At 34.5% G+C, this 25,773-nt stretch overlaps 1 protein-coding gene across 1 annotated transcript in view; it reads right to left on the bottom strand.

The window, feature by feature from the left end:
- The window catches only part of LOC138175974 (voltage-dependent calcium channel subunit alpha-2/delta-1), a 429,565-nt gene that overhangs the window by 113,238 nt on the left and 290,554 nt on the right, over positions 1-25,773 (bottom strand). Inside the window, exons 8-9 of the mRNA XM_069106588.1 lie at positions 6,993-7,151; positions 2,510-2,614 (exon numbers count right to left, since the gene is read on the bottom strand). Of these exons, the coding sequence (XP_068962689.1) occupies positions 2,510-2,614; positions 6,993-7,151 (264 nt within the window). The remainder of the gene's footprint in view (positions 1-2,509; positions 2,615-6,992; positions 7,152-25,773) is intronic.

Here is a 25,773-nt window from a genome sequence, read left to right as displayed (position 1 = left end):
CAAAGATGTTCCCCTCTCCAGAAAATTAAGACATATTTCAAAGGGGCAAACTCAGACCTGATAAACATAGCGGTTGCTGTTTTTTAAAGAGAAACTACTTGCACTTCAACAATACTCTGACTATAAGATTTAATGGAACATAAAATTAGTTTGGTCAAAAGGCATCAAAATATACTAAGCAGGTTTATGTAGCATTTTTTCCCTGAAAATCTCTATGACCTTGCATTTACCACACACCTATAATATGATGATAATTTATGTTTACAATGATGATCTGAAGCCACTTTGAACTAAGGTATCTTCTCAGTTTCCACAGGGAGATTAAGCTGTGTTCAATATAGCTTTAATGTTAAGTGAATTTTACTGTATTAGAATTCTTTGAAAGCTGGTAAACCATGAATGGCATAATTGCCTATCAACCTATCAGAAGAGTTAAATAAAATGATCACTCTATTCTCTGATCAGGACAGATAATAGATAATTCAACAATAATTATAACAGAGCTGATGCTTCTATTATAATAAACAAGATTGAAAACCCAGGACTTAATCCCAAACTTATTTAGGGGTATTCATATTGAGCAAACTAACACTATCATTTAATTCTGGTACCTTTTAAAAAAAGAAGCATCCTTTTTGATTTGACTACCCCATAAAAGTGCCACTGGATTTTTTAAAATAAGAAATAGAGATTGTAGAGGGCAAATGTTTGCAATTGGGATTCATTTGTTTTGAGTGTTGCTTTACTGCAGATGGGATGCATATGTTGCTAGACAGTAGAAGGGACCAGAATGTTTTACAAGTTCACCCAATGTATTAGAATGGCTGCCAGTTTGGATAATGCCAGCATACCATTAATCATGCTAGCAAGTGATTTTCAAACACTTCAACTTTCACACTGTTTCAATATTACTGCTGACCTCTGTGCTCTTAAGAGGGGAAAGAATTGGATTTGAGGCCTGAATTCAAAGGGAAATTGGTTAAAATTGCAGACAGCTTCCCAGTGATCGTGTACTATTTAAATCCTAAAAATGAGTGTAGTATAAGTGAGTCTATATAATTTAGCATGAGGGTTTTGTTTTTTCCAGATTTTTTTTGGAATATAATACATAATAATTTTCCTTTTAAAGAAAGTATCTTGCTCATTTCTTTTCATTGTCTTACGTTATCTTTCTAATTTTCCCCATCTCTGTGTCTGTGTAACTATTATGTCTTCCATGTTTCCCTGTGTCCTTGATCATTCCTTCTTTTTGGAGTCTATAGAAATAGGGATAGTATTGAATCTGTGAAGCTTCTATTTTCAGTAATATCAGAATATTTGAATCCATTTTACTAAATTATTGGTACCAAGCAAATGTAAAGAGAAACAAAGGAACTTTCCAATATCTTGTATCATATAGTGGATTTATGAGAGAATGTGAATAAGGATTAAATAAAATGACTGAATAAGTTGTGGTATATGATTATGATGGGATACTACTGTGCTATAAGAAACAATGACTTGATCTTAGAAAAACATGGAAAGACTTACATGAAGAGTGAAATAAGCCGAAGCAAGAGAATGTTGTATACAGTAACAGCAATATTGTTTTAAGGACAACTTTAAGCAAATAAGTTATTTTGACTATTATAAATAACCAAAGCACCTACAAAGGACATGTGAAGGAAGGCATTATCTGCAGCCAGAGAAAGAACTGGTAAATAGAAATATGTATAGAATAATTTTACACATACACATACACACACGTGTCTAATGGTAGCCTTCTCTAGGGTGAGGGGCGGAAGAAACAAAAAGGGAAAGAAGAAATTTACATGACAGCTTTAAAAAGAATAACAAGTTTTACATAATAGACTTGCAGTTTCGTGTGTAATCATTTTTAATTATATACTGTGTTATGGAAATACTTGTTTTATCCCATAAGTTAAAAATAAAATATATTTAAAAAATTAAAAAAATATAAATAGAATTGAACAAGATGAAAAAGCAATGAGCAGCTGATACTGTCTTCTCCTCTACAGGCATATTCATCTACTCTATTTATAACATATATATTGGTGAGTGCTCATGCATATATTTATATCATATACATACACATGACATATATATCATAAAAAGTTATTTATCTCTAGGTATACATATTTGTTTATGTTTTGTCTCCTAGTTACACTTTAAACTTCTTGGGGTCTATATAGCTTTTGTCTTTGTATCCTCAGTACATAGTGAGTGAGTGCTTAATAAATACTTACAGAACAACTGATGGGGTGGCTTGATAATTACATGGTTGAAGAGAAAGTCCACAGATCCATTGAAAATGTGAGGAAGCAATGCTGAACCCTACTAGATCATGCCACTTAATGTATACTCAAATATCAGTTATTTTTAATTCAAGAAATGACATCATCCTCTAGTTCTTGGTGACCAATATTTTCCCAACCTACCCTTAACTCCCACTTACAACCAAAAAGAATTAGAAGAGCTTTCCAAAAAAAAGTGATAAAATGGTACTTACTTTTTTGTCTTTGTTGTATTTGGTGAAAATCTCCTGTGCTCTCTCTTCGCCTCCATCCGTAAACAGCATGATGATCTTATTACAATTGGCTCTAGAAACGTTGTACTGCAAAACATATGTATAATCAAATTATGTTTAGGATACAAAAGACCTTATGATGGAAACAACTAGGAAGCAAGGACACTACATATCTTATTGTAACCAAAAATCTTGGAGGGGGTTTACACCCTCATGGTAATGATAGATTCTTAGAGGAATTTTGGTGACTTAAAATATGATAATAAAAAAAATCAACCCAAGGAAAATGTTGCTTCATAATTGTTTTTAAAGTTTTAAATTGTCAACAAATAGAAGAGGTATAAGAAATTGCTACTTATTTAGACTATATCAAAAAGAGCTTCCCTGAAAGTTTCCTTACCTGTAAAATAGGACCAATAGCCACATCTACCTCCCAGGTAAAAGAAGGCTCTTTGCAAAACCTTACCAAGTAATATATAAATGTCAGTTGTGAGGTTGTTGGCTACTACCTGAAGCAACCATAAGGAACAAATAAATTTAAACAAAATTCAGATTAAAAAGCCACCGTGGAATAGATGGCCATTAAGGTCTCTTCCAACTCTCAATTTCTGTAATTTTATGAAATACTTGCTATAAGTACTTCAAAACCTTTGTGAATAGCAAATCACTGCTATTGGTTATCCATTAATTTGCAATTCACACATTCATTTCTTTATCAGGAGAGCAATATCTCTTAACTACACAAAAGTGAGGCAACAAAATTAATGTAAAAAAACCTTACAATTGTATCTGAAGAAAAAAAAAGTTCCCTCAGAAGGAAGTTCAGGTTTATGAAAAAAAGACTATATGAAAAAGATTAAATAATATTTTTATTTGCCAAAATAGTAAGTAGCAAAGAGCTAATCAATTTATAATTCTGATCTTTCTAAAAAGTTCAATATTTTAGTTTATAAACATGTACAATCATTATTAGAGTTTGTATTTAAATACTTACCTAAAACTTAGACATACATGATGCATGTTTGTAGGTTCACTTTGCTCCCCACTCCCAATTTTCAAGGGACAAATAAATCTTACTTTCTGCTATACAGAGAGAACTATACGGGAAGTGTTTTTAACTGAACAAAAGAGCTTTTCATTAAATGATATTATTACATGGCAGAATTTTGCAGGAATTAGTTTTAAGATAATATTGCAAAAATCAAACTACTGGCATAAATGTGTTCTAAGAAAAAAAGTAGTTTGCTTTAAAAAAAAAAAGAAGAGTTTTGTCACTTTGAAATGATGGGTCATTTTTTTGGTGAACGACCTTCTTGGCAGTAAAAGAGTCGTGACTCCATTTTCTCCAAGTTACTCCTGTCATAGGTTTACTGATTCCGAGAACTCTACCACTCATTTACTTGGTTTTAAACTTTGTCATCTGTCAGATTATTAAAATGTATCAGTGATATTGGTATGCACATTTTCAGATCCTTTCCTTAGAAGAGATATTGATGCAAAAAGGGGAAAGGGATGAGACCATTGTGTACTAGGATAGGCGATGAGCAGACAGTAAGATAAATTCTATCTGTAATGCCTGAGATTAGCACTGTTCATAACTTATTGAACACTAAATTCTCCAGTATATCAGAGTATGATATAGTAAAATTGTTGTATATTTTAATCAAGTTACAACTAGAAGCATGTGAAAAATGAATGAATGACTTACAGAGAATTAATTGGAGGGAAATTATTATGTCAATAAAAAAACTAAAATGAATAAGTAAATGAAATTCAGGCTCATAATAGTGTAGACCCTATGAAAGCATAATATTTCAGGGACAACTCCTTGTAGAATTAATTCAGACTGGTATCTAATGTGGTGCCATGGGGATCAGTGAGACGTCTAATTCTATGTAATGCCTTCATCACTGATGTGGAAGAGTGGATGCACTGTGCTGGAATGCAATTCCCAAACAGCAAGAAATTAAAAGATGGTTCAGGGACCAATGAGGATTATGGAAATTCTATCTTACAATGTGAAATGGTAGGAGCATTTGAGAGATCATAATGATATTCGACTTGAAAAAGGCAAGACATGATGATTGAGAGAAATTTTAAAAAAAACAAATATATTTCATATAGAAGAAAAGAATGGAAAGAAGAAATTCTGAGAGAGACCTTGGGAATAACTGAGCACATATTAGAAAAGCATTTGCAAATGTTATGTGTTGGCACAAAAGGCCGATATGATTTGGATCCTATATGCAGAGGCAGCAGGTAATGAATCTGGGACTTAATATTTCCTCTCTAGAGAGATTGCTTCTGAAATACTACATTTGGTTTCAGGCACCTCATTACCAGACTATTATAAGCAAAACTAGAGGGAATGCAGAAAGGCAAACCAAAATAATTAAAAGGCTATGACCCAGAAAACTTGATTACTATTTCAGGGCTGAAAAAAACTACACTTTAAAATACTGTTCTCTTCCACTTCTAAAAGTGAAATATTTCTAAATCTGTTGATAGTTAAAATAAATAATATTGCATTTCTCTTATTTTTTTAAACAAAGAAATAAGTTTAATATGTGGAATCAAAGATACTTGTGATATTTATCTATGTTTTTACCCTAATTTTCTTCTAAATAACGTAGAGCTAAAATAAACTGAAAGGTGATTGGTCAGCTCCCCAAATCAACAGATATTTTTTAAAAAATTATATCAATATAACTTTATATTAAATAAAAATTGAATGCCTCTAATTTGAATCAGTACCCATGTTTGCTATTGTTTTTTTTTCTTTTTGGGGAGAGAAAAGTCAAAAGATAATGATATCATTTTAACTAGTACTTATCATCAGTAAGCTGACCATAACACACTACATAGAAAAAACAGAAATATTATTTTGTTTCTTTTCCCCCCCTCTACTAAAGAGAATAATCTTTCAATTTGAAATGATAGAACCAATGGCAAATGGGGAAGTGAAATAAAAATAAGTGAAGGTATAATAATAGAGCATTCAGTTATACTTATTAAGTTTAAAACACAAGAGTTAGAGGAACTATATACTAAAACAGATGGGCCCCCGGAGGGAAAAATGAGAAATGATTGGGAGTTGCAAAAAATCAGATTTTGGTTCAGGAAAAAAAAAACTCTATAGAGCTATCCAAAAATGAAACGAGTTGGCTGAACAGATAGTCAGACTCAGCTATTAGTAGGAATCTTTAAAAAGAAGCTGAATGGCCACTTATTAGTATTTCTATACAGGTGATTGATTCCTCCATGTCGAGGTTGAATTAGTTGACCTCTGAAATCTCTTCCAATTGGGAGATTCTATGATGCGATTCAAAGAGCAATGTATATCTTTAATAATTAAAGGTAATTTTTGTTCTTGCTGAGCTCATTCTAAAGGCACTATGGGACTTGTAGTTCTTTTTCTATTGGGCACTCACCAGCTTCTCTTCTTTTATATTGTCAGTGGCCACAGTGTGTAGAGTGGAATTATTTACTCAAAAACCACTGAATACTTTGGTGACCAAAACAGAATGCTTAAAGCTAAGTCAACTCACCAATGACTGATGATAGAAAGAAAATGTCACTGGAAGTGTAATAGATAAATTGAGGAAAGATTCTCAAAAGATTCAAGACAAACAAACTCAACAGACTTGTATTTAGTGCCTTTAGTATACATTTTGAAGGGTTTGATAAATAGAATTGAAAAACCCCCAAAGAATATTGCCTTCCTGGATAATTTTATGCACATCTAACTTATTCATAGGGATCACAGATTTAAACATGGAAGGGACATCAGAAGCCAACAAGTTTAAAACCCTGGTTTTATAGATAAGGACAGTGAGGTCCTGAGAGGGCAAGTGACTTGCCCGGGGTTTCAAAACTAGTCAGTGACTGAGGCAGGATTTGAATCCTGGACTTCCTGATTCTACTTTCAGTATACTATTCAGTATTCACCAAATATCACTCAATATATACTAATTTGATTTTTTTTTTTCATTTTGGAGGGCAAATGGGGTTAAGTAACTTGCCCAACATCACACAGCTAGGTTTATTTATTTATGTGTGTGTGTGTGTGTGTGTGTGTGTGTATGTGTGTGTGTGTATGTTAAGTGTCTGAGGCCAGATCTGAACTCGAGTCCTCCTGACTTTGGGGATGGCACTCTGCTCACTGTGCCACCTAGCCGTTCCCTACTAATTTGATTTTAAATGCAATTCTAATTCGATTGTTTGAGATGGGGAAACAAACCAAGTTAGGGAATATTTCTAAAAGGAGTGAAAAAATTTGATGTTTTCCTATTTAAAATGATCATGCTCTTGAAGCAAAGCAAAGGAAAAGGGGGATGGTTGGCTTTCAACCAATGGTAGATGAAATGTATTATTGGCTTTTGCTCCAAATCAAATCTGGAAATTGGACATTGACCTTCTGCTTCTATGGTTTAGGAATCATTTGAGAAGTGATATGGATACTTACATTTAGCAGCTGCTCAAAAGCAAAGCTAAAGCCCTTTTTATAATCTGTGATGCCTTTAGCAGTGATGTTGTTCACAGCATCTTTCAGCACTTTCTTGTTTCTTACATTAGCCTGGACAAGATGTTGAAAGCAGCTCACATCCTGGGCATTGCTGTTAAACTGAAAAACAAAACAACACATATGCAAAATAAATTCCTGGTTTCCTTTCCATTTTCCCTTTTATGTTTCCAAGCACATGGTTCTAGGTTGATTATCTTATCTTTTAAAAGGAAATCTGAGTACATAGGCAAATCACAAATAGGTAGGTTGGGGGAAATAATGGCATTAAGCTTTAAACAGTACTTTACCTAGGCAATATGAACTACACCATTTGACTTAATCTCATTTATCTGTAAAATGAGGATGTTGGACTAGCACCTTCATCTGAGTTCCTATTCAATTCACTGTTGTATAAAATCTATGATTCTATGAAAGCTTAGGAAAGGAAAATATAATCAAGGTTGTTTGAATATGTAGAATTCCATAGGGAAAATTCAATATTCCATTGCCTAGTTAGGTGAGGCTTGTTGAGAGAATTTACTTCTGAACAACTGTGTAGAGATTTAACGGATCTAAAGATGGATGTTTCCAATAACTGGTGCCATCTTGGGCACTAAACTTAACTCTAGAACAATCGAATAACAGGACAGGTGAACCCATCTGGATTTATAAGAAGAGGCAAAATGTAAGACCACAGAGATTGTCAGTGGTGAGCACACACTGATACTCAAATGATAGCAAATGCCTATGGATTAAGAAAATGTCAGGTCAAAAGAGGCTTCAGATTTACATAAAAAGAAGCCCTCTGTGACAACAACATATTGCTTTCAGAGAATGAAGTCACAAAAGGTAAAAGAATCCAAAAGTGTGTATTTAGGCTGTTATACTGAAGAAGTTTCCTGAAGAACCTAAAAAAATATAAACAGTGGAAAGATATGTGAAGATATTCGGGAAGTTTTTGTCTGAGGACTGACAAGCAAAGCAATTCATTTACTCCGGGTTGCTTGTTAGCAAAGGGGGCAATATCAATTTGTTGGAAGTCTTATGTCACTTGTGTCCTGGAGTTTTGCATGTACAAAGGGCATCTCCAAGGGGTGAATTGATCTTTCTGCTTGAATGATTTAGAAGAAAAGTGCCTTGTTATGCGGAGGGACTCCAGTGGCCTGCACTACATGTCTACACGTGAGAGCAACACAATTCATGGAAACATAAGAGAATAATGTTTATAGGAGAGGGTGGACTCAGGTAGAAATCATTTTATTTTTTTAATTAACAAAATAGAAGGTGGGTTCTTTTGGAATTTTGGTGTTTGGAAGCCAGAAGTTTAAACTTATATTTATAGTACCATATTCTATTTAAATTCTGAATCACATGTTCATTTGACTTTGGGACTAGAAGAATTTCAAAAATATACTTTAGTTATTGTACCAGTTAAGAAACTGAGGCATAGAGAGGTTAGGTGACTTTCTCTAGATAACAAAGATTTTTAGGTAAAATGAGGCCTATATGTGAAGTCTTTAATTACTTGTCCCAAAATGTAGAAACACATCACATATTTTAAATTTAAAATATTTTTGCCTTAATCTTTCCAATATATTCAGTATATTATCAGTCCACATATTCTTTACATGGCAGTAAGCCATACACATTTTAACCTATCTGTATATAATTTGCTTTCTCCTTGAAGTATTCTAATCTTTTATTGTCAAATCACCGTATCTCAAAATTTGGATATGAAAAAGACTATAGCAATCATGGCAGCTAGGTGGGACAGTGGATAGAGCATTGGAAAGTCAGAAAGACCTCAGTTCAACTCTGACCTCAGAAACTAGCCATGTGACCTTAGTCAAGTCACATGACCTTAGTCAAGTCACAAAACCTCTTGTTTGCCTCCATTTCCACAACTGGAAAATGCTAATGATAATAAAATTATCTATTAGGGTTGTCTGGATCAAATGAGATAGTATTTGAGGAGAGCTTAGCACATGGAAGGCATTGTATAAATGCTTACTACCGTGTTTCCCCGATAATAAGACACTGTCTTATTAAATTTTTTGGACAGAAAAACACCAGAGGGCTTATTTTCAGGGGAGGGCTTATTTTAATGAACATTGACAGCAATTTTAATAAACAGGTAAATGTGAACAAAAAAATGTACCTTTATTTAATAATGAATTCAATAAAGAACAGGATGACACGCTTACTGCTGCAGCTCTGATTGGATGCAGCTCGGAGCGCGGTGTGCATTTCACAAGGGGCGGGGGGGACGGTGCATACAGAGGGTACCGTAATGTAGCGTATAGCGCAGGGGATCACCTTCACTACAGTAGCAATCTCAATAGGGCTTATTTTCGGGGGAGGGCTTATTTTAGAGGAATCTTACACAGTAAGGGGAGGGCTTATTTTTGGGATAGGTCTTATTATTGGGGGAACACGGTATGATGATGATGACTAGGAGGAAGAGGTTGTACTCACCTCACTCATTTAACAGATGAGGAAACTTAGCCTCAGAGAAGGGAAGGTGGCTTTTTTTTTTTGGAAGGGGGAAGGCAAGGCAATTCGGGTTAAGTGACTTGCCCAAAGTCACACAAGCTAGTTAAGTGTCAAGTGTCTGAGGCTGCATTTGAACTCAGGTTCTCCTGATTCCAGGACCAATGCTCTATTCACTCTGCCACCTAGCTGCCCCCAAGGGAAGGTGGCTTTTCAATGGTCACATAATGAATAGGAGTCTATAAAGAATGATTTAAAGGAGAAGAAAGGAAATGTTCAAAGACCACTTGAACCAAAGTGTAAACTTTGGCAAGGACTGCATATGTAGGATAACTTATGGAATTATGCCCACAGATTCTTATCGCTTCTTGATATTCAAATGCATTTCAAAGAAGATAAACAGATACTCTAAGATAATTTGATAAAGTAAACAAATTTTTCCCCATTGGAGACATTTTAAAAATCTATTTTGACTGCAATAGCATAGGCCAAGAGTTATTTATGCAATAAACCAGCATATGAATACATTCATTTGATTCTTTTGTCTTTTTTTACTTATATTAATGTGTTATAGAAATAGGCAATATAAAATGTCAATGACATAAATAATGGTTTCATTCCCTTGTTGCTCACTTCTAAAAGTGCTATCCTCCAAAAATGATTTTCTTAAATATGTATTTTATTGTAAATTTAGCATCAAACAATAATGAAGTCAATTAAGCTTGCATTTACAACTAATAAAACTTTTAAAAGCCTTTAACATAAAACTAGCTATAGCAATTACAACCTTCCTCTGTTTCCTTCCTATATATCTATCTATATCTATATCTATATATATATCTGCTCTCTCTGTCTCTCTCTCTGTCTTCCTCTCCTCTCTCCTCCTCTCTCCCCCACACTCCACAGGCACTATATATAATGATAACCTGGTTCTGCTTTCTTCATTTCACATTATTTTACTTATATTTCCCCCACCTTTCTTTATTCTTTGAATTTTTCATTAGCTACAATACAATATTCCAATACATTGAAACCTGTTGGTTTTTCCTATTTAAATGTTTCCCTTGGTTTCTGTTGTGTAGTTCAGTCAATCTAAAATTATTTGACTTCTAGGGGGTTGCCCTAAAAGTCTTTGAAAATCTAACATCTCAAGCCTAAGACCCAAAACAATATCTTACACTCCTTTAACCAAAGTGAAGCTTGTATTCATAGTTGGTGTAGAAATAGAACAAAAAAAAGAGGCACTGGCAAGGGATAGATATAAAACCTGAAAACTGAGTATATCCATCCTTATATTGCCTCTATTTTTCATGACAGAAAGATCAAAACAGATCTTTTAAAATATTTTTAAAATACTTTTAAAAGTAATATTTGTGAAAACTGAGGACTAGAAAAAAAGATTGCCATTGCACCACATGCCTTATATTGTTTGTGTTTAAGCTTGGCTTTCATAAACTATAAACAGATTGCACTCAATAATTCTGTCTTCATATAAACTTATCTGTCAAAATTTGTTTGCTTTTATAAAGTAACGATTTAATCTGACAATTTTTGGAATTAATGAAAATCTTTGAACAATAAAAGTTTTGCTCTATGCAAAAATCATCTTGGATGATAGAGTTTTCAATTGTAGTAGGCTCTTTCTCACTATATATAGGGGGATTTAAAAATCATGATCAAGAAAAACTAGGCAGTATTAGAAATAATAAAGAATTCATACTTGACATGGTATAAAGATAAGGAATAGAGTCAGCACCTATGAGTTCACTGATGGAACTCGCAGACAAGAAACTCCTCCTACAGATGCAAGTTGGCACCTTCTCTGCAAATTATAGTCTTGGTTGGCCAAGGGTTCTGAAATGTTAAGTGATGAGTCACAGGGACAATGCATGTCTGAGATGGAATATTTTCCTGTTCCAAGGCCAGCTTTCTCTTCACTTTGCCCCATTTCCCTGGACATGGTATAAAGATGTGCCTGAAGAAGTACTTATTTTATAAAATATCTAGGATATCTAATAATATTAGATATATAATATCTATATATAATTTTATATAACATATGTAACATATTATATAACATACAATATAGTTATATTATACAGTTATATTATATATAATATAATAAAGATATATGATAATATAATATCTAATAATCTAAGATATGCCTGAAGTCAGGAAGACTCGTCTTCTTGAATGCAAACTAGCTATGTCACTGGACAAGTCACTCTACCCTGTTTGCCACAGGTTCACCTGTAAAATGAGCAGAAGGAAATAGCAAACCAGTCCAGTATCTTTTCCAAGAATATCTCAAATGGGGTCGCAGAGAGTTAGAAACAACTGAAGAGCAACAACCAAAGAGTGTGTGGGAGGGTGGGGATGGAGATGGGTGGGATGACTTCCTTGTCTTCCACACTCATGTTATTGTCCTAGGACCTCTGTTTTCCAACACACCTGACAGCAACCTTCCTATTTCTTAGTTGAGATGGAAAGATGCCTAATTATAGCATTGCATATAAATTAAATATCTTATAACTTTCTCATTCCTTAACTAGAAAATATTTTGCAACAAATTTATGTTGCATTAATATCTCATTTGTAGATAGTGGTTTTTATGCTTTCTTTCCCATTAGACTATGTTTCCTGAGGGCAAGGGCAGTTTTTTACTTTCTTTGTGTTTCCTGTGCTTAGCATAGTATACTGGCACAGAACAAGCACTTATAAATCTTTCATAACTTATTGATTTGACATACACATTTATGTATATGCACATATATGTATATTACTCATATTCAAATGGATTAAAATTCAATTCAATGGAAATGAATTCAAATGAACATGACTATACTTTCTGGTATATACATGGTTTGATGTTAGACAATCTTCAGCCCTAAGTTAATGTCTACTGTCAATGAGGACTCACAAGATGAATAGATCTTTCTCTCCCTTTGTGTCTCTGTCTCTGTCTCTCTGTCTGTCTGTCTGTCTGTCTGTCTGTCTCTCTCTCACACACACACACACACACACACACACACACACACTCATATCCAGGGTTTAAACCACATGGAATCTTATGCATATAATTTAAGCCCTGGGATAGAGGTTTTATGAAAAACAGAAGTAGAGAATGATGAACAATGATCAAGAGTTGTCACAAGCACAGTCTCAAAATGTGAGGTGGTGGAACCCTCAATATTAAAATTCCATTTTAGTTTTCTTGGCACCTTAACAGAATATCTGAGGCTGAATAATGAATCTTCAGTTGGGCGAGTGGGCATTGGAAAATTTCTGAAGTATCAGACTGAGTAGCTTTAAAAGGTAAGAAGGACAACTGGGGCCACATAATTGCCTTTCCATGTAGTTAAAGATAATAGCAATTTAATATTTGAGCTTTAGTATATTTGGAGGAAGTTACAGGAAGTTTTTTTCAAAATAAGTATCAGTGTGAGTGTTTTGTTTTGTTAAAGAAAGAGAATGGTGATGTAAGGTGTGGCTGATATGATTATGGATTTAGGTTTGGAAGGGGCTTTTCAGAAGCCAACTAATTCAAACTCATTAATAATACAAAGTCAGGGCAGGTTGGTGGTTCAGTGGATAGATTGGACTGGATTTAGAAACAGGAAGACATCTTTCTGAGTTCAAATCTGGATTCAGACACTTACTAGCTGTGTATCCCTGTACAAGTCTCTTAACTGTTAGCCTCAGTTGTGTTTTTTTTTTTTTTTGCTTTTTGGAGGGGGGAAGGTAGGGCAATTGGGGTTAAGTGACTTGCTCAAGGTCACACAGCTAGTTTTTGTGTTGTGTCTGAGGCCAGATTTGAACTTAGGTCCTCCTGACTCCAGGGCTGGTGCTCTATTCACTGTGCCACCTAGCCGCCCCCCTCAATTTTCTCATCTGTAAAATGAGCTGGAGAAAGAAATGGCAAACCACTCTAGTATCTCTGCCCAGACAAACCCCAAAATGGGGTCACAGAGAAGCAGACCTGACTGAACAACACAATCCAACCTTATAATTTCACCATGAGAAAATTAAGTTTCAGATATCTTAAATGACTTGCTCAAGTTAAATAACACAGCCAGAATAGAAACTGAAGTCCTCTCTGACTCCAAATCAATTACTCTTTCCATTGTACCAAGCTGTCTCCTAGTTTTAATGATAAAAATCCATCAACTAGGAAAAAAAATATAGATGAATCACTGAATTTAAGGTTGACAGAGGACAATAAAAAGGGGTTATTTGTTTCCTAGATTTAAAGTTATGTGCAGTTTTCAAGGCTAATTTCCAAATAAATGTTACTTCATACTCTAGATTAAAGGAACTTTTAAAAAAAGTTATTCTCCTATCTGGAAAAGGGGAGAAGGGCAAATGGGAAGGATGTTAAGCTGCAAGTGGGTTTTGAAGCAATTATTAAGGAGGTTGATGCCATCATTAATTACTCTAAATCATGGGTTAACTTGAGGACTGTGATTTGAAAAAATTTTTTGTTAACTCCAATATAATTTGTTTCTTGTAATCCTATTCTACTAATTTAAAAACATCATCCTTAGTAGGGTCCATGACTTCCCCATATTTCCAAATAAGTCTATGACATAAAAATGTTAATTTATATTTCTACTGTTACAAGCTAAGTGAAAAAGAAAAAAAGATCTCTTTTAATTGATAACTGTTATTACTGGGATTCTATATTCTCTTTAAAAATTTATTTACTTTTAGTTTGCAACTTTCAGTCCCACAATTTTTTGAGTTCCAAATTTTTTCCGCCTCCCTCTGCTCCCCCCCCCCATGGCAGCATGCAATCCGATAAACATTTTACATATACTTTCACATTAAACATTAGTTAAGTTGTAAAGAAGAATTATAACTAATGGAATGAACGAGAAAGAAGAAACAAAACAAAATATTCTTAATATGTTTTACTTAACTTTGTAATTTTGTATTCCAACTTCACAACATGGATTAGATATATTGAATTTAGATGTTAATTTGTGGTAATTTAGATATGTTCTTATTTACTGAAAAAAAAAGTTGGTCCATAGCTAAATGTATCTGATTGAGAGGTGTTTGAATTAGTTTTTCTTTTCTGAACCTATGTGCCTTGTTCATAGTAGGTATATTGAGTTCAAACAGAAATGGCATATGAGACTAACAAATATAAGAGTTTAAATGAAACCCTCTATCTGCTGTGGTATATTATTCATTTTTTCAGAAGTCCAAATATTAGAGAACTCACTGCAATCTCATTCATCCATTATGTAGTCAAGAATAGAAGAAATCTTAAGCACAGATCAAGTTTCGACCACAAGGTGGCACTGCAGGAAAAAACAAAATGTCTAAAGTATGTGACTATGCTGAAGGTATGTATGATTTTTCAGTGTTGCCTGTTTTTCCAATGAAAATGTCAAGCAATGTTAATTTTTATGAATATCACACTTTTTTCATTAAACTCAGATTACTTTTCTGTATGCCTCATTTTTATTCCTTATCTCAATCCAAAATAATATAGAACACTCCTGCTATAAACTATAGGAGATTAAGAATAGAAATTTATGTTATTGTAGGAAATATATGCATGTTATAAAAAAAAAAAACTTGCACCTATATGTTGACTATTTTGACACTCAGGAAAAAGAAGGTTGGACAAATTACCCTTTTAAAATGTTGATATAACTTCTGTTTAAAATTTAGTCTAGACCTGTGTTTTTAATCGGTGTAAGAAGTTTCCCAAATATAGGGACTTGCTGTAAAAATTGATTTGGGCTATTCTCAGATAACTTCTTTGAAATCTGCTTGGGAGTATTGGACTGGGGTCTTCATGACTTCTGTTTCTGGAAGCATTTCACCATGCTTTCTCTGCTTCACTAAAATCATGTAATTATTTCTTATGCCTTATAGCTTTGGAAGGACTTGGATGTATAACTCAGTCTTACAATACAATACTGTTGAAATGGGTTTTATCTGTTGAATACTTAAGGCAGAAAATATTAATGAAATTAAATAATATATAAGAAATGCAGATTTTAAAAAAATTCAGCTAGCACAACACAAACCATATATGGGTATAATTGTTGCTGAATTTTCAAATAAGAATTGGTATTATTAAATTATCCTCAAAACTAACACAACTTGAAAAACTAGTTCTAGTGATATGTTTATAAAATGGACTCCTACTATGGTACTATGTCCAGTAGAGATATCCTTATAAAGAACCACAGATAACAAATAAGGAATTAAGAAGAGATCTTTAACAAATGAAACAAAATAATAAACAAGGCTAAACAACTTTGAGAAGTAAAGGAAGGGCTAGTATGTAAATGTTAAGAATCACCATCTTTAAGTCAGATGAATGTTGGACTTGTAAACAAAAGATCTATGGTATAAGCTGAGGTCTGCAAATTGATACAGTTTCCTCATAATATCCAACATCCATTCTGTCACTGATGCTCTATAATTTCATAACCTATGACCAGAGGCATATAAAACGAATTTAAACTGCAGCATGAAGGATTTAAAGATATAAGAAGAATTTTATAGTAATAAAGGTTATAAAACATTGTTGTTATGTCATTTCAATTAGCAGAATTTTGCTACTGAGTGATAGACAAAAACAAAAACCTAGAAAAAAAGATTTATTTATCTCATTTATGTATTGGAGAAGATTTTAAAAATAAAATAAATTAATAAGGATCAGATAGAAATGGTTGATTTCATTAAAATTAAAAATCTTCTCAACAAAATATAGTAGAAAAATAATTTATGATAAATACATTGGATTAAAATTTGACATCCAAAACACAAGCAACTACTAAAAATATGCAAAGATAACTTTTAGGCTACAATGGATAAGTGACCAAAGGAAGGGCATATTCCTCAAAAAGAGGAAATACTAATTACTTGAAGGTATACTCATCCTTAATAATAATCAAAGAGAGAAAAGTTAAAATACCCTGAAGTACTAATTCACACTCATCAAATTGGCAAAAATCATTAAAGAGGATGGGATTCAATTCTGACCAGATTAAATTCAAATGAATTCAATAATTGTATGCTGTTTTCCAGCTAAATACTAGGGATATAAAGACAAAAATTAAGTTTTCTACCTCAAGGAGTTTTGTTCATTTCGGCAACAAAACAAATGCAGATAGGTACATATAAAAAATGCATATCAAAATTTCTGTGGGATGGAGAGAGCACTAACAACTAGGGAAACTGGCAAAGGCCTCATGTAGGAAAGGACACAAGCTAAGCATTGAGTGGAATTAATGATACACAGGGGAAGAAATGAGGAGGGCAAGCATCCAGGACAACCTGTCCAAAAATACAGATGTGGAAAATGAAAGTTTTATCTAGAGACCAGCAAGTAGAACTAAAGCTTTAAAGAAAATTAAGGGCTAGATATAAGAGATTCTGGATGCATCTGCAAAGATCTTATAGAGGAATGCATTGGAGCTATTGATGTTATCAAGACACAGTATAAAGAGGAAAGCAGAGAAATTCCAAATCAGAGCCTTGGTGTAGACTCATGAATAAGCAGCAAGAATGGGTGATGATCCTGCAAAAAATACTGAGAAGATTTAGTCAGAAAAGTAGGAAAAAAAAAAGCACGATGGAATATCATTTCTAATATGCAAATTTTGCAAAACAAAATAATAATAAATCAAGTTAGTAAATAAACACAAAGGAGTAATTCAAGAGGGAAAGAGAAGAGAGAGACTAGGTTTCAGGAAGAGGGAAGTGTGTGGACAAAGGCACTGAGGTGGGAAATCAAAGGGCATATGCAGTTGTCAGAGACTGGTACAATTTGACTGGAGTATATTGCACCAAGACTTCTGAGCAGAGTAGGGACATGATGAGAACAGTGCATAAGAAAAAAATATTCTAGCAGAGGCACAAGAAAGGTATGTACTATAGGAAAGAGAGAGTGGAGGCAGCTAGACCTATTATAAGGCTATGGAAGGACTATGGGTGGGTGGTAATAAGAACTTAGACTACATGGTGTTCTTGGGGAAGGGGCAAACTTGAGTCATGTTGAGATACTAAACTCACTAGAAAGAAGGCCTTGGTAACTAACTGATATGTATGGTTAGTAAAGGCAAGTGAAAAATAATAATAATAACAACAACAACAAAATAACACCAAAATTTCAAATAGGATGGGGAAATGGAAGAGAATGGATGAATAAAGTTACGAATAGTGGGTTTTGGGAGAAAAAATAAGCTTGGCTCAAACTGAGGCAGTGATGAAAAACCCAAGTAGAAATATCCATAAACCAGTTGGAATTCAGGGTCAGGAGCAATGAAGAGACTTCAAAGCTGGAAAATAGCAATTTGGGAGTCATTTTACATAAAGGTGGTAATTGAAATCATGGAGTAAATGAGATTGTTAAAAGAGCAAGTAAAGGGTCAAGGACAGACCAATATTAGGATGCCAAGAAGAGATGGAATTAACATTTCTTTATCTGATCGTAATTTTGCATTATTCCATTTTTCTGTTTGTCTTATGACATCTAAATCTGTTCTTTGTCTTCACCATGACTTTCACCTTTCAGTTCCTTCTTCGGCTATTTTTACTGTCTACTTTCCTTTCCCATCCTTATCTCATTCTCTTGGTCAGTCAGTTCAACTCTACATTATCCTACACATTCAAATCCCTTATCCCCTGGTCTTATTACTGCTAACACTTTTCAAAGCCCAACCATGGATTCCTCCCAGCATTTGCCTCCTTCTTTCCTATTTACATGCTGCCACATAAAATAGGATAAAAATAAGAAAACTGTGCTGATTGGGTCCAATACAAAATTTTATTCCATTATCTCAATTTGTACTAATAGCAAAATCTGTGCATTCAGCACAGTGCTTGGCACATAGGAGGCATTTAATAATTTTTTTATTGCTTGATTGATTTGGCCCTTAGCAAGGTAATCCTTTGCCAGTTCCCTAATTGTCCCACACAGGCTATTCCAAGCTGTTTTATCCCTCTTTAATCTTCCCATAGCAACCTCTCCCCCAAAACCTGATGTGTAGTTATAGGAAAATGGAAAGAGGTAGTGGAAGGTAAGAAATTCAAGATGTTTGAAAGAAGAAGGAATTATTACTGGAACACAGTACAGGAGGGGATGGTATCAAGGCTCCAGGTAAATTGATCAAATTTAATATGTGGGATACCTTTCATGACCAGAGAGGAGAGATAATGTATTGGGAAGGTTTGTGCAATGGAGAAGAAGAATCAAGATATCCTTTAGTGGATGATGAAGTCTTTGGCACAAAACCAGAGACATTTATGACATACAGTTCAGAAGAGAATGTTGATTATATAGGGAGTGGAATATGTCTTTAAGAGCCACTTGAAAATGTGATTTGGATTTTTTGACTGAGTATTAAGACATAGTAATGATAAGCTCTTAACCAGAGATGGAGTAGATCTAATAAACGTTGATAAAATCCTATTTGCTTAGACACGTGCAAATCTGATGAGGAAGGTTTTAAACTGAAATGGAGGGGGAGAGGGAAAATTGTCTATGTAGATCCAGTAAACCTGGTACCAAAGAGGTGGTGGGTATGGCACAGGAAGGATATCAGGGCAAATAAACATTCAGGTATATATATACACACATATGTATATATACATATACATGGAATATATATATATATACACATATACATGGAATATATATATATACACATATACATGGAATATATATGTGTGTGTGTGTGTGTGTGTGTATAGGAAATTTTCCAAAAAGAGGGCCAGTAAAACACTGATGGCCTGTCTACATGTAAATGCACAGGGTACTGATGACATGTCAAGTCAATTTAAGATGATAATTCAAGGTAGTAAATTGTACTTCACAGACAGGATTGAGATTTTTTAGGATAAATGATCAGAAACCCCACCACCATTATAGACTATAAGAGTATTTCCATTCTCTCATAATCTATTGTGAATATGTTAGAGATTTCTACAATTTCCCATATATTTAATTCCTAAGTACTGTGAAAATATCTTTAGTGTACCCTGTACTTCAAGTAAAAATATTTACCATGCTTGTCAACACCTACCTACTAAACCTTCTTTGTTATATATTTGGAAAGTCATTAAGTTACCATCTAACCATTTCTTCTTTAACTTAAATATTCCCTATTCCTTTACTCTGCCATCACAGTCCATTTAATTTATTCTTTTCATCATAGCTTATAATATTGTATAATTTTTAAAAGAATAAAAATTGACTCAATCCCAAAACGACAATATTTAAGGTGAGAAAGAAGATCTCTCTGGGTAACTTCAGTTATATTGCCATTCTCCTTTCAAAATCCGATATGAGATGGTTCCAAGTTGGGCAGGCTCACTAGAAGAAACCATTTTTTTTAAATAATCTGACTTGTGTCAGTACTCATCAACTCTTACTTATCTGTACAATCGTAAGGAAAGAATATGGTGTAAGACAATAATTAGCCACAAAGCATTTGGAAAGTGTTGGCACTGAAATTTCAATGCATGTGTGCCTGGACCAAATCCAATTCACTTACAAGTCATAACATCACCCTCCTGACACTATTGGTCTTCTTCAAGAATGAAGGATGCACAACAACATGTGCTTAATATCCTGGAGAATCTATTTCTACATGCTTCAAAGAAAGTACTGCACTTACATTGTGAAGAATGCTTCAGGATGAGCTAGAGAGATTATCTAGCTTGTCAAAGCTTCTTCCACCAACCTACCCGCCCCCCGCCCCCCCCGCCCCCCGAATGCTTCTCCATTGAATTAAAAAAACAAACTGGAAAGAAAAAATAAAAAAAAAAGTTTTGCATTTGTTTTTCATTCCTTCCTTAGGGTGATAGTAAGAGCAATTAATTATTTTTATTTAAAAGTCTTCTGGACAGGCTGCAGAGTTAACAAGGGGCAGGTTGGGAATAGTATTGACCTTGTAAACCTACACTCCTTAATCATGTGTATAATTGTGAAATTTTAAGTAATTTGGAATTGATATTTACTGAGGATAATCTTTAATTTGTATAATTATCTTTAATGAGAAAATTACTGAAAGTCATCTTCTTATGACAACGTGAATAAAGCACTGGGCTTAGAGTCAGGAAGATCTGAGTTTGAATCCTGACAAAATTATGAGCCATGTGATCATGGGCAAGTCATTTTACTTCCCTCAGCCTCAGCTTCCTCATCTGAAAAACTAGGAGGTTGGACCAAACGATCTCTAAAGTTCCTTCTAAATCTATGGTCTTATGAATGGTAACATCACTAGGAGACCTAAGAATGGCTCTTGTTTGCTGCTGACTCTTTAGTTTACTCTGATCCTAAGATCTTTTCTGCTCATGTTACCTATTCACCTTCTTCTGAGCATTAATCTATTTTTATACTTAGGAGTGAAATCTGACTCTTGATTTTACCGGAATTCGTCTTAGGTTTCTTGTGTGTTTGAAACTTTGTCTTCATACAGGCACTATGCACCAGAGAAGGAAATGGCAAACCACTCCAATATCTTTGCCAAGAAAACCCCATTGGGGTCCCGAAGATTTGGACATGACTAAAAATGACTTAACAACATTCTTTTCCTCTCTTCATCAAAGCCAGAGTCATCCTATAAAGCAAGAGCTGGATAGCATCTTGGCAGGGATACTGTTGAGAGGACTTGTGTGTACATATTGGACTAGACATCGTCTGAGGTTATTTTCTACTCTGAGATTCTATGAACTGGTCAACCATGTTTTAGGAAGAAAACTGAAATGGAAGGAAGTTGGAGGAGCTATACCAAGATAGCTTTTTTAGTAGTTTGCCACTCAAGCAGGCAACAGCTGATGCAATGACTAGGAGGTGAAAAAAGGAACCGTATAGGAGTAGGTGAGTCTTTAAAAAATATATTTTCTGCTTTTAAGTAGATTGGAAGTTTGGGCTTAGAAAGGTAGAAAAACATCAATGGACTCTTCTGGCTGTATCATTGCTACTTTTTGATGTTTATTTTATATTTAAAATAGGGGAAACCACCTCATGTCACTAGATAATTTTTTATGTACACACGATAGGAATCTATAATTTTATCAACAGATGTAGTCTCTTACAAAGCAAAATAATGCATTTTTAGATAAACACATGGATATGCTTGGGTCAGGCTGACTGGTCTACAAAAGACCTTGAAACAAGGATGTCTCTTTTTCTTACCCTGGCTCTCAAGTGGGAGTGTCAAAGGAAGGTAATCAGAGCTGGAGAAGGGACTCTCTTTAGGGATACATAGGGCCCCAATACATTTTACCATTTATTTATTCTTAATTTATTCCACAACTTTGTACTATGAATAACTGGGCTTTGGCCTACTTATTTATGGGGGGGGGGTATATTTCTTTTCTTTTTTTCAAAGTATAATTAAAAAAAGTAGCATCTTTGACTTGTCACTGTCGTAGCTGTTGTTTAGTAGCCTGGCATCAGGGGAAATAATGGGGGACACTGTTGTAAAGGCAGTTTCATTCTAAGATATCAACAATATTTTCTATGACATTATGGATATAACATTTTTCATCTGCCACTATTTCCAGGCAGACTTTAGAGGTTGTATATTGCAGTGACATCCAAATTCCATAGCACAAAGTTGCTTCTAAAATACCTAGAGAGGCCATGATATTTCACATTTATTTTCTAGGCAAGAAATCCATGATTTTATTGTTTTTTTTTCAGATGTTGTATAATATTAGAATGAATGACTAAAAAGCCCTACAGTGCTGACCTTTAACATAGTGGTTTTAACAAGTTAGTATTTGCCTTTCATCTTCCACAGGTTTGTGAGAGAGCTCTCCTAAACCCCCAGCCTATGCACAATCATAAACAAATTACACTCCCCGTGTCAACATTTGAAACCTAGTCTGTAAATCAGAGCATGCTGGGATTGAATTGCTGCCCCTATCATCTTCCATTTACTGCCATCAAAGCATATAACTGGATTAGTGGAAAAACAGCTATATTACTCTTACATTTAAGCTTTCTCGAACAGCAGGCTTTCTTTCGGCAACAAAGCACAGCCCTGAAGACAGCAGAAAAGCATATCTGGGAGGAGAATGATCGAGCGGTAACCCCGACAGCACTTAGGGGGTTCACGTAGAGCATGGCAATCATTCTCCTTAGAATAAATAAGAAATTTAAAAATATAAAACCAGAAGCAAGTAGCCAATTGGTATTTCTGCCTATGGTTCATAAGGATCTCTGGGTGAGCTTTTATATGACTGATTAAATTGTACTGTCACTTCTTAGGGATGATTGACAGGAGCTTAAATCCCTACATCTCAGGTGTGAGTGTGAAGAGCTATACATGAGGGCTTTGCGGGACAGCGTGTTGCTAGAGCTAAGTGGAAGAAAAACCCTCAGGTTAATTCAGCCCCTCATTACCAGGCACTGCTGCAGTATGAAGAACTTTAAGCCCTATTGTTAGTTTCCTGGCACAACCAAATTCTGGGGGGAATAGGCAAAATCACATCTTACAACCTTGAGTTTTAAATTTCCAGTTTCATAAAATTCTATTCTGTGATCATTAGACAATGGGACTTAGAACATGCCCAAATGTAAAAACATCCAGAATTCTTTGCTAGAGACAATGCTTTACCTTTCTTTTAAAAGGATTTCAAATGTTTCTTCAATGTCTTTAAAAGCTTTAGTCTACTGTAATTCCCAATTAAAACAAAGAATGTTACATGGGGTGGCCTATGGATTAATTTTTAAAATTCAAAATAAAGTAAGTCAAAAGCAAATATAAAAAGAATCACATTTTTTTGTTGTGTTTGTTTAAATACATGAATCCACATCAATTCCAAAGCAGTGATATATGGTGGTGAGACAAAGAAAGTGTCAGTAAAAAAAGCCATGACAGCCGAATAGGTTACCTTGATATTGGTTAAGCCTTTGCAAATAAATTGGTGGTTATTTTAGTGCTATAGTGAGCCCCGTATTTAACATGAGCAAAAAAAAAAAAAAAGGAATGACACTTTGCTTAGTTGAATGGCAGCGCCATAATGATGGTTTCTTGATTACTGACTCAGAATCAGAGAATATCAGAGTTGTCATATTGCAGAGATGAAAAAGTCTAACTCATAACTGAACAAAAAAAAATTCTCTTCTGCTCCATCCTGCTACTCTCAGAATATACACTGGAGAGCAAGATCTACAAGAGGTAAAGAATTCATACACAGGTGACTTTTTAATCTGTTTATTCCTAATAACTCCACATTGTGCCTTTACAATTTAGGGTGGTTCTCCCCAATCTCCTTTTGCATACAAAAAGAAAAAAAAACTAAATTACAAATACTTTAATAACTCCAAAGCAAAAAAAAAAAACTTTTCAAAAGAATTTCAATCATTCTAGAGATAACATCCTATAGATTTAGGAAATTATTCATAAATAATGAATAGGAAAACACATTATTTTAATTTGCAAGAGCTGTTGAAGTATCCCAAATCAGATGAATTCTCACTTCTGCAAGTAACAAATTAAATACATTTGTTCATTTTCAATAGACACAGTCAAACTAAATCAAATAATCAAGGAAAGTCAAGTGTTAAGGCTTTAAAAACTGTCAGAAAATAAATAAAGTTGAGTATATCTTACTGATGAACAGTTCTTTCATTTAATTAAGGAAAACTCCAGGAAATGTCAAACAGTTGTGTTACTGATTTCTATTTTCGGTAAAACTTTTTTCCTCTTAAAACTACATTTTGGAGAAAAACAACAGCTTTTATGTCATTACAAATCCCATTATTCTTTGTCTCTAAAGCTGCCTGACTTTTACTGGGGAAATGTGGAACAAGAATGAATTACTAGCTATTGTGCGGGATGGTCCTTTAGCATCTTTAAACCTCCACTTCCTCATCTGTAAAATGTGAAAAATAATGATCATAATGAAGAGAACCTTCAATGTTACCCATTCTACTTCCCCTCATTTGAAAGATGACAAAAAGTGAGACCCAGATAGAAAGAACTTTACTAAGGTCACAGGGATAATGAATAATAAAGATAGCATTCACACCCCAATTTTAGTCTATTTTTTCCCACTAAATATACTGCCCCTCTGCTACTGCAAAAGCTCTTCACAGTATGGAATTCTTCAATTTTGCCTTTGTATCACCAGCGACTAACTGGGCCTGGCACTTAGTAGGTGTTCAATACATGCTTGTTGATGGATTGATTGGTGTGGAGGTGACCTTGAGTTTGCCAAGACTATGTTCCATGGATGACCAGGTCTGGCATTTAGGATCCTACTCAAGCTAGAGAGGCTTTCAAACCTGGGTCTGATATCCGATTTTGTCTATGCTCTGGTGCATGGTGGTTAGTTTTTCATCCAAAGCAACTCTATAATTTCGTCAGAGAGGTTTTCAAGAGGTTGCTCAGACCTTAAGAATTGATAAATTAATAATGCTTGACTCCCCGCATAGCATTTAAAATAAGAGAATTAGAGCTGGGTGATACATTAGAGGTCACCTAGCCCAACCCCTTCCTTGAGAAGTTAATTGAGTTGCCCAGGGTTATACACATGGTAAGTGGCAGATCTGGCATCTGAACCCAGGTCCTGTGACTTCAGAGTCAGCTCTGTTTACATTCTATTCTGGGTTCTGGTGAAAAACCTTACCCCCAAAAATATGTGTGTGTGTGTGTGTGTGTGTGTGTGAGAGAGAGAGAGAGAGAGAGACAGAGAGAGAGAGACAGAGAGAGACAGAGAGAGAGAGACAGAGAGAGAAAGAGAGAGAGAGAGAGAGAGAGAGAGAGAGAGAGAGAGACAGAGAGAGAGAGATAGAGAGAGACAGAGAGAGACAGAGACAGAGACAGAGAGAGAGACAGAGAGAGAGACAGAGAGAGAGACAGAGAGACAGAGAGACAGAGACAGAGAGACAGAGAGACAGAAGGAGAAAGAGAGAGCGTTTGAGAGTTTATGGGATGGATCCCTTTTATAATTCAGTGAAGCCTATGGACTCCTCAGAATTATGTTAAAAGCATAAAATATATACTACAAGAGAAACAAATTGCATTTAAATCCAATTACAACGATGATAACAGCCACTACATAATAATAATGTTCACAGAACTCAGGTTAAGAACCATCTTAAAGAGTGATATAAATGTGAACTGCTATTTGCATTAGCAACAAAATAAGAATTAATAATAATAAGCATTAAGATTGTTTAAATTTTTTGGATAGTTTTATTCAGACCTTTTTTTCCTATAGTCTAACTACAACATGATTTTGGAAATTAAATGATCTCTGTTAA

The sequence above is a fragment of the Petaurus breviceps genome, unplaced genomic scaffold (assembly GCF_028583685.1).
Source record: "Petaurus breviceps papuanus isolate PSGF00001 unplaced genomic scaffold, PetGlider_PUasm1.0 80, whole genome shotgun sequence".
NCBI classification, from domain to species: domain Eukaryota; kingdom Metazoa; phylum Chordata; class Mammalia; order Diprotodontia; family Petauridae; genus Petaurus; species Petaurus breviceps.
The sequence above is the reverse complement of the archived record's forward strand: the minus strand, read 5'-3'. Positions and strand labels throughout refer to the sequence as shown.